Source organism: Erpetoichthys calabaricus, chromosome 6, assembly GCF_900747795.2.
Source record: "Erpetoichthys calabaricus chromosome 6, fErpCal1.3, whole genome shotgun sequence".
Lineage (NCBI taxonomy): Eukaryota > Metazoa > Chordata > Cladistia > Polypteriformes > Polypteridae > Erpetoichthys > Erpetoichthys calabaricus.
In genome coordinates, this window is record NC_041399.2 from 130,433,321 (window position 1) to 130,447,696 (window position 14,376).

Below are 14,376 nucleotides of genomic sequence, written 5' to 3' on the forward strand. Positions count from 1 at the left end.
TTGTTTACATCAAGACCAGGAGCTCCATTCCATCCTTGTGGTCAGCAGCAACTTGCTTCGTCGCAGCCCGAACATGCCATCGCAACACTATCACCACGGAGACTAAAAACACTGCTCGGCAGTGGTCCAGGTGAGACGGAAAGCCTGGAGTGAGTTTCAGCTTTCTTCGTCCTCTGGTTAAAAGCAACACCTCACTAAACATCAAAGTTGAACTTTTTAATGTTCAGTCCCTGACAAGTAAAGCCTAATTTATAATCACATTGTAGACAGGGGCATTGACATTATTTGTTTGACTGAGACCTGGCATAAATCCGAGGTATACTCAGTTTTAAATGAGTCCTGCCCTCCTGGGTACACTTACCTCAAAAAGGCTTGCAGCTCTGGACATGGTGGTGGTCTGGCTGTAATCCTATCGTATAGGTCTGCAATTATCACTTCTCCCCCTTCCTAAATTCTCAACTTTTGAATGCTAAGCATCCACATTTTACAACAATACTTCTTATTTACTGACCACCAAAACAACACCCTGATTTCATTACAGAAATGAATGAGTTGCTCTCATCTTTCTGTACAACATCATCAAATGTACTGATTCTTGGAGATCTGAACATTCATGTGGATACACCCTCTAATTACTAGGGGGCTCCGCCCCCTGCTCGCTTCGCTCGCCAACCCCTGGCGTTGGGGCATGACAAAGAGTGAGATGTATGAATTAGATATAGAATAGTGTGCAGGTTTGGATGATGCCTATATAAATACAAAATAGAGTGTTTGGCATAGAGTAATGTTTTATTGGAATATTTCTCTGTATACAACATTAGTAGTAAAGATGGTGTCTTGTCTTTGAATGAGTCTTCCTTGGCATGGATCATTTTTAATTTTAACTTTAATGTGAGATGAACGTCGAACACATGAGAAGGCAAAATAAAGTTGTGCATGTCCAAAAACGGGTTCAGAGAGGTAGATGCCAACCTTGTCCATGGTTTGTTCTTGTGATTTTTTGCTGGTCATGGCAAATGCAGGTTTAATGGGGAACTGTCGGTGTTTCAATGTAAAAGGTAATTCTAGGTCAGAACTCGTAAGGTCAATTCCAAGAATGAGAACAGTATTGTTAGCATGTGAATCTGAAAGAACTGTTGCTTGAATAACATTGCGTGTCATGGTGTTGACGACTAACCGTGTGCCATTGCATAAACCCTGTTTAGTGTTAAGGTTTCTTAATAGCATGATTATTGTTCCGTTTTTAAGGGTAAGGTTGTGTTGTGGTCATCCATCCGGGTTAATAGTGTTCAAATATTCTAATGGGAAATTCAGATGTTCATTGTCGTCATCAGAGTCAACTTTGTCAGAGCTTAGAAAGAGCCGTGTCTCTCCAGGAAGTAATGAAATGACCTGGTTAATAATGTGATTAACATTAATATTTTTTGGACATAATATAGTGCGTTGTGTTAACCACATATGCGAAAGCAGTATGGGCCATTGCCTTTTGGTGTCCTGTTATGTTCTCTGGTAGATGCAAAAGAAAATGAACTATTGTAGGATCTAATGCAGTTCATAAAGTTTTTACTTTCAGGCACATCCTTAGTTAGAAGCTTCTGTAGATATTCCGGATTTGAATGTAAAGGAGGCAGTCTAATCTGCCCCTTTTGACAACAACGTGTAAATTCATTATTTGTATTGCCAGTTGTTTCTTCTGTGAAGTTAAGTGAATGACAATGATTGCAAATGACATTCATTAATCCCAATGAATTTTCCTCAATAGTGGACTCATTATTGAAAGCGTTGTCAGCCAACTGGCGTAAGAGTTTAGCAGACGTCTGGTGTTGATGTCTGCGACGGGCATGTTTTGCTTGTGGTGTTTGAGTGCCGCGTTGTTGCATGTCCATTATTTGTGACGCGCTATTTTTGAGTTTTAATTGATTCGCCTCCGCTTTGCGCAAAGTCCGTTTCACTCTATGTCGTGCATTGTTTGTATCGTGCCTTGTCCGTTTTTGTATGTCGGTCAGTTGAGCTTTCTGCTTTTGAGTCCTGCTTGCTTGTTTTCTGGCCGGTCATATGCGCGTTGCTTTGCTCCCTTTTTTGTATGTCTGAGACGCAAGCTCTTTCTTTTGAAATCGTGCTTGTTTTGATGCAGCACTTTGAGACGCGCGCTGTATGCATCTACGTTCAATGTGTCTGTCCATTTGGGCACGTCTCTGTAACGGGGTCACTTGAGCTTTAATTCGTGTTCGTGTGTTTTGTTCCGTTATCCGATCCGAATAGTTTTGTACCCGTGACCGTGTATGCATGACTTGTTTGTTCCTCAGCGTGCGAAATATGGATAAGTATTTAGTAGGATCGTACTCACTGTTAATATGGAGCCTTTTCTCCAGTTGAACGGTTAATAGTGCTTTATTTTAATGAGATCCACCTATGCTGCCTAGTGTGAAGGTTTTGAGATGACGTATGTTTAATATGGACGTTTCCTTTAGATATGTGGCTTTGGGTGTCACTTCTTATTGATTGGGGGGGGGGTGTGTGGGTGAGGATTGTTGTTGAGCGAGCGTCTTCTTTCGTTTTGTGTTCCAGGGGCTTGTTGAATCCCCCTCTTTGTGTGTGTCCCGTCCGTTGCTTGTAGGGTGTGTGGGGCGGTTTTGTGTTCTTTTTTTTTGTGTTCCAGGGGCTTGTTAAATCCCCCTCTTGGTGTGTATCCCGTCCGCCCTTTCTTGCGCCTGCGCAGTACGTCTTTTTGCAGCTACGGCCCATGGCCGGATGTGCCTGCGTCCATCATCCGGTTTAGCATTCTCGGTTAGTAATATGGATTCTGCTGCCCAGCTCTTAGAGCTCCTGGACTGCCTAAATCTGAGACAACTTGTCGAGGTCCCCACTCACAACAAGGGTCATACCCTTGATTTAGTCATTTCTGACTTAGTCCTCATCTCTGACCTCCAAGTACTTGATCTGGGTGTTTCCAATCACAAAATTGTTTCAATGGATTTACTCACATTTTCACTATACTCTAAACCACAATGCTACATCTGCTGCAGGAACCTGAAAAAAATTAATTCGACTGATTTAAATGCTGACATTAAGAACTTTTCTATTGCTCCACACCTTTCTTCTGTCAATGAATTAGTCAATTATTACAACAATGGGCTCCAGAACATCCTTGAGACCCATGCCCCAGTTAAATCATGAGTATTCTCTTTTGTAAAATCTGCCCCGTGGTTTACAAGTGAGCTTCGACAGATGAAAGCAGCTGGGCAAGCCCTTGAGTGGCGTTTTGTTGCAGCCAGTTTAACGGTCCACAAATTAGCCTATCAGGAACACCAAAAAAACTACTCCAGAGCACTGACCACTACAAGATCTCAATACTATTCAAATTTAATCAACAACAGTCCTGAAAACTCCAAACAACTTTTTTCCGTGATAAATCATTTACTCAATCCTCATACCTACGCAGTGCAATAATTTTATTGAATATTTCACCTCTAAGGTAGACATCATCTGCTCCTCATTGTCTGTCTCCAGCCCTCCATCGCTGGATGTTTCTACACCAAAGCCAATGGGCTGCCTTTCCTAGTTCCTCTGTACCACAGTTAAAGAAGTTGAGGACATCATACAGAGCATGAGGCCTTCAACATATTTATTGGACCCTTTTCCTACTCCTCTGGTAAAAGCTAATGTATCAGATATAAGCCTTCTTATTGCTGATATCAATAATCTCTCTCTCCAGAGTGGCTTAGTCCCACTGGCCTTGAAAACCGCAAAAATTAGACCTCATTTTAAAAAATCCTCTTTGGATCCTGAAGTGATAGCAAACTATCAACCGATCTCCAACCTTCAATTTTTGGCTAAGGTTTTGGAAAAGGTTGTTTTGGTCCAGTTTCAGGATCACCTCAAAAAATTCAATCTGTTTGAAAAATTTCAATCTGGTTTCCGAACTTCTCACAGTACAAAGACAGCCCTGGTCAGAGTCACCAATGACCTCCTGATGGCTGCTAACCAGGGCTCTCCATCACTCCTTATCCTCCTGGACCTCACAGCTGCATTTGATACGGTAGATCACAGTGTTCTCCTTCATCGTCTTCACTATATAATTGGCCTTTCTGGCATTGCTTTGGAGTGGTTCGAGTCCTATCTTACAGATAAAAAGGCGGAGTGGTGGCTCTGAGGCTAGGGATCTGCACTGGCAATCGGGAGGTTGCCGGTTCGAATCCTGTAAATGCCAATAGGTACTCTGCTCTGTTGGGCCCTTCAGCAAGGCCTTTAACCTGCAATTGCTGAGAGCTTTGAGTAGTGAGAAAAGTGCTATATAAATGCAAAGAATTATTTTTATTATTATTATTATTATTATTATAGGACTCAGTATGTGGCCTTGGGAGATGCTAAATCTCGTACCCACACTGTCACCTGTTGGGTCCCACAAGGATCAGTCCTTGGGCCGACCCTTTTTAATATCTATATGCTACCCCTGGGTCACATCATCTGAAAGCATGGAGTTTCATTCCATTGCTATGCCGATGATACGCAGCTCTATGTGAGCCTGGATTCGACTTCTTTTACACCTCCATAAACTCTTTCCTCTCGCTTGGATGAGATTGAGGCCTGGATGTCCAAGAACTTCCTCAAGCTGAACAGCACTAAAACTGAAGCTCTTTTAATTGGCACCCCTTACCCCCCCCATCAGCTTTGTTCCTCTGTAAATAGTATTTGCTTTTCTGACCGTACAATTACCCTTTCCCCTTCTGTTACAAATCTGGGTGTCAAGTTAGACTTCCATCTGTCATATGATACACATGTCCATCACCTTTGTAAAATTGCATTCCTTCATCTCCGAAACATAGCCAAACTCCGTCCCTACCTCTCCCGCTGTGATACTGAAAAGCTGGTTCATGCATTTGTCTCATCCAGGCTGGATTATTGTAATACATTCCTCATCGTGATCCCCAGCAAGAACCTTCAAAAGCTCCAACAAATTCAAAATAGTACTGCAAGAATCCTGATGAAGGTGCGAAAATATGAACACATTTCACCAATCCTTCAGTCACTTCATTGGCTCCCTATTCACCTCCATATTGAATACAAACTGCTTGTATACTCACCAGTGTATCCATGGAAATGCTCCACAATAACTTAAGGAACTCCTTATACAACAATCCACTACAAGAAACCTCCGTTTTGCAAATACCTACCGCATTCGCTCCCCTCTGACCAAACTTCGGACAATGGGTGACTGAGCCTTTGCAGCCGCTGCTCCACGGTTCTGGAATGCCTTGCTTTGCCTTTGTTTAAACTTTTTAATGTAGCACTTTGGGATTTACTACTAATGTAAAGTGCCTTATAAATAAAATGCATTATTATTATTATTATTATTATTGTTTGCCCTGAGGCAGATCTTCTGGACTTGCTAGTGGTGTCAAGAATAGCTAGAGCTTATTGTGGTGTTTTCTTAAAGCACATCTGAAAATGTGAGACTGACTACTCAGAAAGAACCAGTAGGCAACACACTCTGAACCAGTAGGCAAGAACTGGGTTCTGTAAACAAGAGAAGTGGTTGTACAAGTAAGTAAAGATGGACTGAAGATCAAAAACAAAGTGATGAAAAAACAAAAGTCAAAGAATCAATGTGAGAAGCTGAAATATGATTTAGATATAGAAACCAAAGAACAGCAGAAACAAGACAATAGAAATAAAAATGTCTGGCATTAAATACATTGCTTAAAAGTAGGAAAGCCTCAAACAAACGAACTACAAGTGGTGTCAACAAGCAACAGAAAATGCTGTTTGCAAAAAGGTTTGAATAGAGGTGGAAATTGTCAATAATTCTGGCAGTCATAAAATAATTTTAGCCAAATAAAAGAGCGTAATTAAAATTTTGACAGGAACAGACCATTCAGTAGAGCATAGACCATCAAAGGAGACCTGCTGAATGTATATTATATACAAGTAAATGAAACTACTACAATTCATATTGCTATGTTAGGTCTTTCCTATTGCAAACAATATGAACAACATTTCATCAACAATACATTTATGAGTGATTGTTAATACTTTATTAAATATTAATTGTGTGAAAATATTTAATTGAAAATCAGAAAATGTTCACTAGGACAGCAACATGCAATGAGCAATGCTTCTTTGCAGCAGTTAAAATTATAGAGCCTGGTATTATCTTCACATGATGAATCAAGATTTTATTTCATTATCAGTCAGAGGTGGAATTAAATGTACCATCAACTGCTTAATAACAGTGGGAATAATTCGTGAGAAACAAATTGCCAGCTGTCACATTACAGAGATAAAGTGCTACAAATCACAATGAATATCGTTACAGCTTTACAAACACCATAAGTGGCACTTTCCTCTTGATAATTGCTCATTTACAAAAATTATGGATCAGTGTACAATTTAAATAAAATGAAATATCTTTAATCAGCTGAAGCAAAGCAAGGCACACTCTTCAAGTGAGGCAATAACAAGTCAGTCCTTTGCAGCAGGAATTGTTTATTATTCTATCTTGTTTTCTCTATCATGAAATGTGATTAATCCTGCTGAACAGCACATTCAATTAAATAATCTACAAGTAGAAGTGCAGTCTAATGATAAGCAATGATATAACCTAATAATTTGTTAAGAAAAAAGTCTTAAGGGAAAAATTTAACTTTAAAACTTTTCTAAATTCAATTTGTACATTGTGCCAGTGATATGCACTGTAAATTCTATCATGAATCTGCCACAGGCTATTTTTATTGAATTTTATCAGAAAAAACAATATTTAACAGATTAAAGCCTCAAAGGTGTTTATATTCAAAATAAACTGGTGAAGCCTGGTGTCATAACTTACTAATATATTTTAACTGTATTGTATTCAGCAATAAACAAGCAACCAATGTGCATAAATGGATCCTGAAAAATGACCTAGCTGACTGCCTTTCAACTGACAGACAAATAAAATAGATATTTTTTAATTTAATGTATGTATCACAAAAACATGAAAAAAGAATACAGAAACCAATCTGAATTAAGTACTTTTTTGGAAAATCCTTCTGCATCCCAATTATCAACCTTGAGCATTCATATTAAGTCTATACCAAATACCTTCAATCTACTGTGAATGCAAATAAAAAATTAATCATTCATGTCTTTTCAATTGACATCCTTTTATCTCGTCAATGCAATAATTTTATTCTTCTTGATGGATTCTTGTTATGAATGAGGTTTAATATAATTAAGTGTAGGCTATATTAATTATTAATCTTAATTCTTGTTTCGGCAGCAATTATTAAATAATGAACACACAATTAAATTGTTAATTAGGACACTCACAAAGAAGTGCTAGAGCTTTGAACAGATCATTTCTTTTGGTTCATTTGTTTTTCTTTTCCACAGTACAAGATGAGACAGGTTTGGAAGTGACAGTGATGTTCCTAAAGTACATTTGTTTCTAGTGCATAAAACACACTTTTATTATAGTGAAACATTATAAACAGTATATCTTAATTGTTTTTTATCACTAACCCTATAAAGGTTTAATTAAATATATATATTCACCTACATGTTACTTAATATCCATTATGGACATCTGAACAAATTTTACAACAATATATCTTCAAAGAAATCCACTAAAAGTAAAAAACAAATAGAGCCAGTAAAGTTATGAAGATGCTTTTCCCATAATTACTTACTGGTTGACTTTAAAAAGTAATGACATTTAATTCACAATAAAGACTTAGGTGAATGAGGGATTAATACCTGCACAGAAAAAAGGGAAAATGCAGGCTATGCAGTGTGGCTAAGCAGAATATATCAGATAATGTCACTATAATTTGCATATCCATGATAAAATTTCTAAATGTCTTAGATTTTAGTTTTCCATCCATCTATCCATTTATGCAACCTGCTTATCCTTTACCTCTTTAACATTTTTATTTATCCATTGACTTAACACATTTAATTATGCTTAAATTGAAATATTACAATTTGTACATTAGTGTAGGCTATTCAATATTTCATATTCTGTGAACCTTAAGAAATGTGTGCTTATGAAGCAATGTTGCTTGGCTAAGTTGTCACATACTGTAGGTACTATAGTTTAGTTTATTGGCTTATTTCCCAGCCCTATATACAGTATTTTTAATTGAATGTGCACTGATTTAGAAAAGGTGCCCAATTGTGGCACACAGTTTAAGATATAAGGATGTTTTTGAGTTAGTTAGTGAGTCTTTGCATTTGGAGTTAATTGGCTGATTCATTTTACATTCAATAGTATATTCAATACTGTGGAAAGAAGAGTTTTTTGAGTATATATTGTAGGACTGCAGAGTAATCAACTTATTTCTTCCATTACGAAGATGCCAAACACCTGGACATGTGTCTGCAATAAGCCTTCAAAGTTTATTTGGTTATCTTATCTTCAAGGTTTTTACATAATAGAATGGCTTGGCACAACTTGGCCCTGGTACTTTAGGGGCAGAACTCACATGTGCTTTATATGATTTCAGCTCACTTTCTCACCCTGGTATGGCAGGTATGGCAAAGGGAAAATTAAATATAGGACTTGTTGGCTCAAATATATGGTAGAAGAGCTGGACACAAATGGTGTTCACTGTGCCCAGTGTGGGCTGGGTGGTCTTGTGGCATTGGAACCCCTGCAGATTTTTTTTCTCCAGCCCTCTGGAGTTTTGCTTTTTTTTTCCTCTTGTCCATCAGACCTTACTTTATTATTTGTTACTTAGTATTGCCTAATCTTATTTTTATATTTTTCTTTTATTTCATCTTGTAAAGTACTTTGAGCTACATAATTTGTATGAAAATGTGTTATATAAATAAATGGTGTTGTTGCTGATATTAAGAGTGGAAATAACTAGGCACTTCACAAGTCAATGGAATTATAGTTCAGGATGCAATTCTCAATGTATCTTGATTTTTGACTTGTATACATGATCATGTTTTTACTTACTGTGTGACCACTTGGTGCTCTTAAACCACAATCATTATTATTCATCATGAAAAGTAATGTTCTATATTTAATTTCATTATTCTTTATTAACACAATACAATAACAAACAGAAGTGACAAATGGCAGGTTACATTATGTGTCAAGATATTTTCATTCATTATTTATAGTTGACAAGGAAAAGAGTCATGTGCCTATATTGTTGCATGTTTTGTTTAAATGAACATACATTTAAGAATGTCCTAACTTGATTAACATAACACAAAGATATTAGTGTTTTAATGCATTTTTTTTGTTCTTTATTTTGCCTTATACAATTTCTTGTATTAGGAATTTGTTACTTTTCGCATACCCTTTGGGGTCAGAGTGCAGGGTCAGCCATTCTACAGAGCCCCTGGAGCAATTGAAGGTTAAGGGCTTTGCTAAAGGGCCCAGCAGAGTAGAATCTCTTTTGGCAGTGACGGGGATTCGAACCGGTAACCTTCAGTATACCAGCGCAGATCCTTAGCCTCAGAGCCACTACTGCACATTACTCACTAATTTTAACATTTTGGTTAAACTTTGAAAAATGTGTGCAGTGAAATGCATATGAATTATTATCTCCTTTGAAGATTATACACCTGGCATATGTTTTCGATCTCTATCTCTATAATCTCTATAATTTAGTTGGCATATATATATATACTGTACACACATATAAAAATGTGCACTTTGGTGTCTGCATGTTACACGGTGAGACATTACATTGAAAGGGCACTCCTCTATACATGGATTACTGTTATGTTGCAAGATAGGGGTATTGATCGTTTTTTGCATTTATGAGTTGAGACATGGCACTGCTTTTTGTTTCTCACTCCTTCTATATATTGTTTGATCAACCTGACCACACGTTAACCTACACATTTTTGTTATGCAATCATAAGAAAAATGGGGCTATTAGCATGAGTCAAGGTACCAGGCTTGTTCTGAATAATTAATATTTATGCAAAAATTTTATATGTGTATGTATATGTTTAATTATTTATACATTGTTATTGTTTTTAGTACTTACTTTATGTTTTTGGTGGCTTTTAAGTAATCTCTTCAATTTACAACTTTTTTCCACAAAGATAAATAAATAAATAATATAATGTGTTTAGCTTTGTGTCAGTTGCTCTGAGAATGCACTGTATTATTTGTTCTGCTGATCATTTTGTTTATATTGTTGCTTTTTTCTGAGATGTTTTGCATTGTGCGTATTTCCATTTAATTTATAAGTCCATACAAAAGGTTTGATGCTGAACTGACAAGAGAGAATCATGATGCATCTAAGAATTTACTTTTTTTCTCACTCCTGTTTATATACTGTAGATGAGCCTGTTATTGAGCTGGTTAGGAGGTGAATATGAGTCAGTGTTTGATTAGGAGAAGAAGTGGAGGAAAGACGCTTCATAAACTGAACTCAACAGTAGAAGAGGTTTTTGCAGCAAGCAAGAGTGCATGAAATAGGAAAGACAAAAAGCCATCAAAATATGTTTTTGGATTCTTCAATAACATCTTTGTAAATGTAATAATTGTTATAGAACAGGCACGAGCACAGAACCCACCAGAATTACTACTAACCCCTTTGTCAGTTTTTATAGTTTTCTCCCTATCTAAACCCTTTTTCTCCATAATAGACTACTCACAACTTTATATATGTATGATATGATGAAAAATTGTTTTCAAATTCTTCCCCATTAGAGCAGGACACTACCCATGCACTACATGTATAAGGTTGCCAATTCAGTTTGAATATTTCTGCATGGATATTTGTTGCCTACAATTAATGTTTTAATTGACTATAATTTTATCATTATTTTCACAACACCATTTTGGTCATTGTGTATTTTCAAAGGCACAGCCATTATGTGGTTTTCACTACTGACCATGTGACTGGTATGGCTTTGCATTGGCTGTGGTCTATTTCAAGATGGCAACAACCAACCTGTTTGGAAAAAATAAAAAATTGACTGGAAAATAAATTCATTCTTTACTAGTTAGGGAAAGGAAATCTAATAATTGGTTAGGATGTTTTGGCTATGTTTTTTCCACTTGACCATAAAGACACTTTCTCCCAGTCCTTGCTATTTAGCTTCGTCTAAATTCATTGGACAAACTACACTTCTGTCATCAATATAAACAAGCTAAAATAAATATATAATTTTCAAGCAAGAGGTACATTTCATGACCTATGAAAATGTTTTCATGGCAGAGATCAAAAGTAGCCTGTTTTTGAAGGGAAAAGCAAAAGAATAGGTTGAAACAAGAGTCTATACACAAAATATCATTAAATTGTTCAAATCCTTTACTACTAAACAAAATACAAAGTCTAAACAAAACAACTGTTAAAAGCTGAATAAATCAAAAAATGATTGGTTTGCTCAATTGCTATTTATCTTTTCCTTGAAAGAAAAAATCTGGTGGTGTTTAATACAAGGAACCATCTTGCACAGTATATCACAGAAAACATGAAATTAAATACACAAAATAATGTAATGATGACACCATAGCTATAGGAGTATGAAAAAAAATTAAATTTTAAAACACAGTAAAACAATAAATGCATATTATTAAAGATAATTCATATTACAGATAAAATAATATACAAAGTTTCTGTTGTAAACAACCAATGAAAATCTTCATTTATATTGAGTTCTGTTTGGATGGATAATGGATATAATGAGGTTATTAGAAATAAACTCGATACATTAGCATTAAAAGTCAAGACAGAGGTAAAGAATTTAGGGGTAACTATTCACTCTGACTTGAATTTTAAATCACATATTAATAAGATTACTAGGACAGCATTTTTTCACTTAAGAAATGTAGCAAAAGTTAGACCTCTTATAACACTGCAAGATGCTGAGAAATTAGTTCACGCTTTTCTTTTCAGTCGACTAGATTACTGGAATGCACTCCTCTCAGGACTACCAAAAAAAGACATCAATCGATTGCAACTAGTACAGAATGCAGCTGCTAGAATCTTAACTAGGAAAAGAAAATCCAGGTGGTTACCTGTGTCATTTAGAACTGACTTTAAAATACTGCTTATGGTTTACAAAACCTTAAATAATCTTGCTCCATCCTATATTTAAGAATGTCTTACACCTTACACTCCAAATCATAACCATAGATCTTCAAATGAGTGTCTGCTTTGAATTCCAAGAGCTAAACTTAAAAGAAGTGGTGAGGCGGCCTTCTGCTGTTATGCACCTAAAATCTGGAATAGCTTGCCAATAGGAATTCGCCAGGCTAATACAGTGGAGTACTTTAAAAAAACTGCTGAAAACACATTACTTTAACATGGCTTTCTCATAGCTTCATCTTAGTTTAATCCTGATGCTCTGTATATTCAATTAATTATCACTATTATTCATGGTGGCTCCAAAATTCATACTAACCCCTACTTTCTCTTCTGTTCTTTTTCTGGTTTTCTGTGGTGGCAATCTGTGCCACCACCACCTAATCAAAGCACAGTGATGTCCCTACATTGATGGATTAAAGGCCAGAAGTCCACATGATTGTCATCGTCAAGTTTTTCCATGAGAACCCTGAATACAATGAGGACTGATTGAGGTCATATATGTTAGGTAGAATGACTAGAAGGGGCTGGGCAGTCTCGTAGACTGGAACCCCTGCAGATTTTATTTCTTTCTCCAGCCTTCTGGAGTTTTTTTTTTTTGTGTTTTCTGTCCTCCCTGGCCATCGGACCTTACTTTTATTCTATGTTAATTAGTGTTCCCTTATTTTAATTATTTATTTTCTCTTTTTCTCTTTCTTTATCATGTAAAGCACTTTGAGCTACATTATTTGTATAAAAATGTGCTATATAAATAAATGTTGTTGTTGTATTTAGTTACTCACCTAAGAAATGCTGTAATGTAAATTGCAATACTTTGTGGGTTGCCCTTAAATCATATGTCCACATTGCAATAGCACCCAAAGCTGAAAATTTGACTGATCCATTTGCATTTTTGTCATTATAAGCAGCAAAATATATCTTAGAATATAAAAGAAATTAGAATGTTCCCTGTTAAAAAGGTGTATGACTGAGCATACTAAACTGACTGGAATGTTGCAATATAAAAGGGGAAAAATATTTTTCAGAATAATTTTTAATAGGCTGTAAAACATGTGATTACTCTTACCTCCTCTTCTGTTCAGCTTGGCATATCCTGGAGCGTAACTGCCAGACAACATGGAGGAACTTGCAAATGCAGCATGTGGGAGAGGTGTGACCAAAGGCTCATCACATTTCTCTGAAACAACAAAAATTAAAATGTTTTTCAGTCAGATAGAGGTAATTTATACATATTCAAAAATATTGTGAGGAAAAAGGTGCAGATCAAATTAAAATAAAAATAGATTAATTGCGGTCTTTTCCCTAGCTAATGATAACTTGTGCAGTAGAACTCTAATTAGCTCAAATAGGCTTAATTTCTAAAAGCAGATTTTGGTAGAATTACTCAAACTAAAAAAGAGGAAAAGTCAACAGTAGTTTCAAGTAAAATTTCTGAAAGTACATGACTACAACATTTTATATTTAAAAAAAAATGACATTTCAAAGCAAATCTTGAAATTAAGTAACAGGCAAGCAAATGCCAAAATATAACTTAATCTTTGTGTTTAATTCTTTGTTTAAATTTATTTTTCTGGTTCTGTGTTCTGATCACTGGAATATATTGCAACCCCACATAACATTCTTAAATAATCACAAGTCACCAGGGAAATATAAACCCTCTGTGTTTATCCAAAGAATGCCTTTCACTGCCCTACTGTAATACTAATTTAGAACAGCAGAGGGGCAACCACTTCAACCAGCTCCTCTCAGTCTAGTGAAAGAACATTCACTCTATTCCAAGATGGCTGGCAAGGTACGATAACTGCTGATACCTTGATAGAATCCATGTTGCAACTACTCATCATTTTACAATTATTTACAGTCCATTACCAGCTGAGTGGAATTTGTCTAAAATACCTTGAATACACCCTGGCATGCATGCCTTTTATCTCCCTACAATTTTTTGTGTAATCTTAACCTTAAATAAAGTATATTGAATCCTTTTCCCTCAATCTGACATCCTGTCCATATTTCATGTAGGTTTCTGTGATCAGCCTTAAAACTGTACTAAGAATTTGCCTGACATTGAGTCCCTGTACATTCTGTCATCAAAAACTTTTTCTGTTACACATTAAAGACATACTACACCCAAAAAAGATGTTTTTATATGTTAATTACCCCATGTAGTTTGTAGTGTTGGCCGAGTTAAATTTCATGTTGGGAGAAGGATGTTAGGGATAGAGCTACCATGTAAGAGGAAAAGAGAAAGGCCTAAGAAAAGGTTTATGGATGTGGTGAGCAAAGACATACAGGTGATGAGTGTAACAGAACAAGATGCAGAGGACAGAAAGATATG

The 14,376-nt window shown here is 36.2% G+C and overlaps 1 protein-coding gene across 1 annotated transcript in view; it reads right to left on the bottom strand.

The window, feature by feature from the left end:
* The window catches only part of cntnap2a (contactin associated protein 2a), a 1,161,044-nt gene extending 1,147,088 nt beyond the window's left edge, over window positions 1-13,956 (bottom strand). Inside the window, exons 1-2 of the mRNA XM_028803276.2 lie at window positions 13,938-13,956; window positions 13,108-13,218 (exon numbers count right to left, since the gene is read on the bottom strand). Of these exons, the coding sequence (XP_028659109.1) occupies window positions 13,108-13,218; window positions 13,938-13,956 (130 nt within the window). The remainder of the gene's footprint in view (window positions 1-13,107; window positions 13,219-13,937) is intronic.
* Window positions 13,957-14,376: the final 420 nt, after the last annotated feature.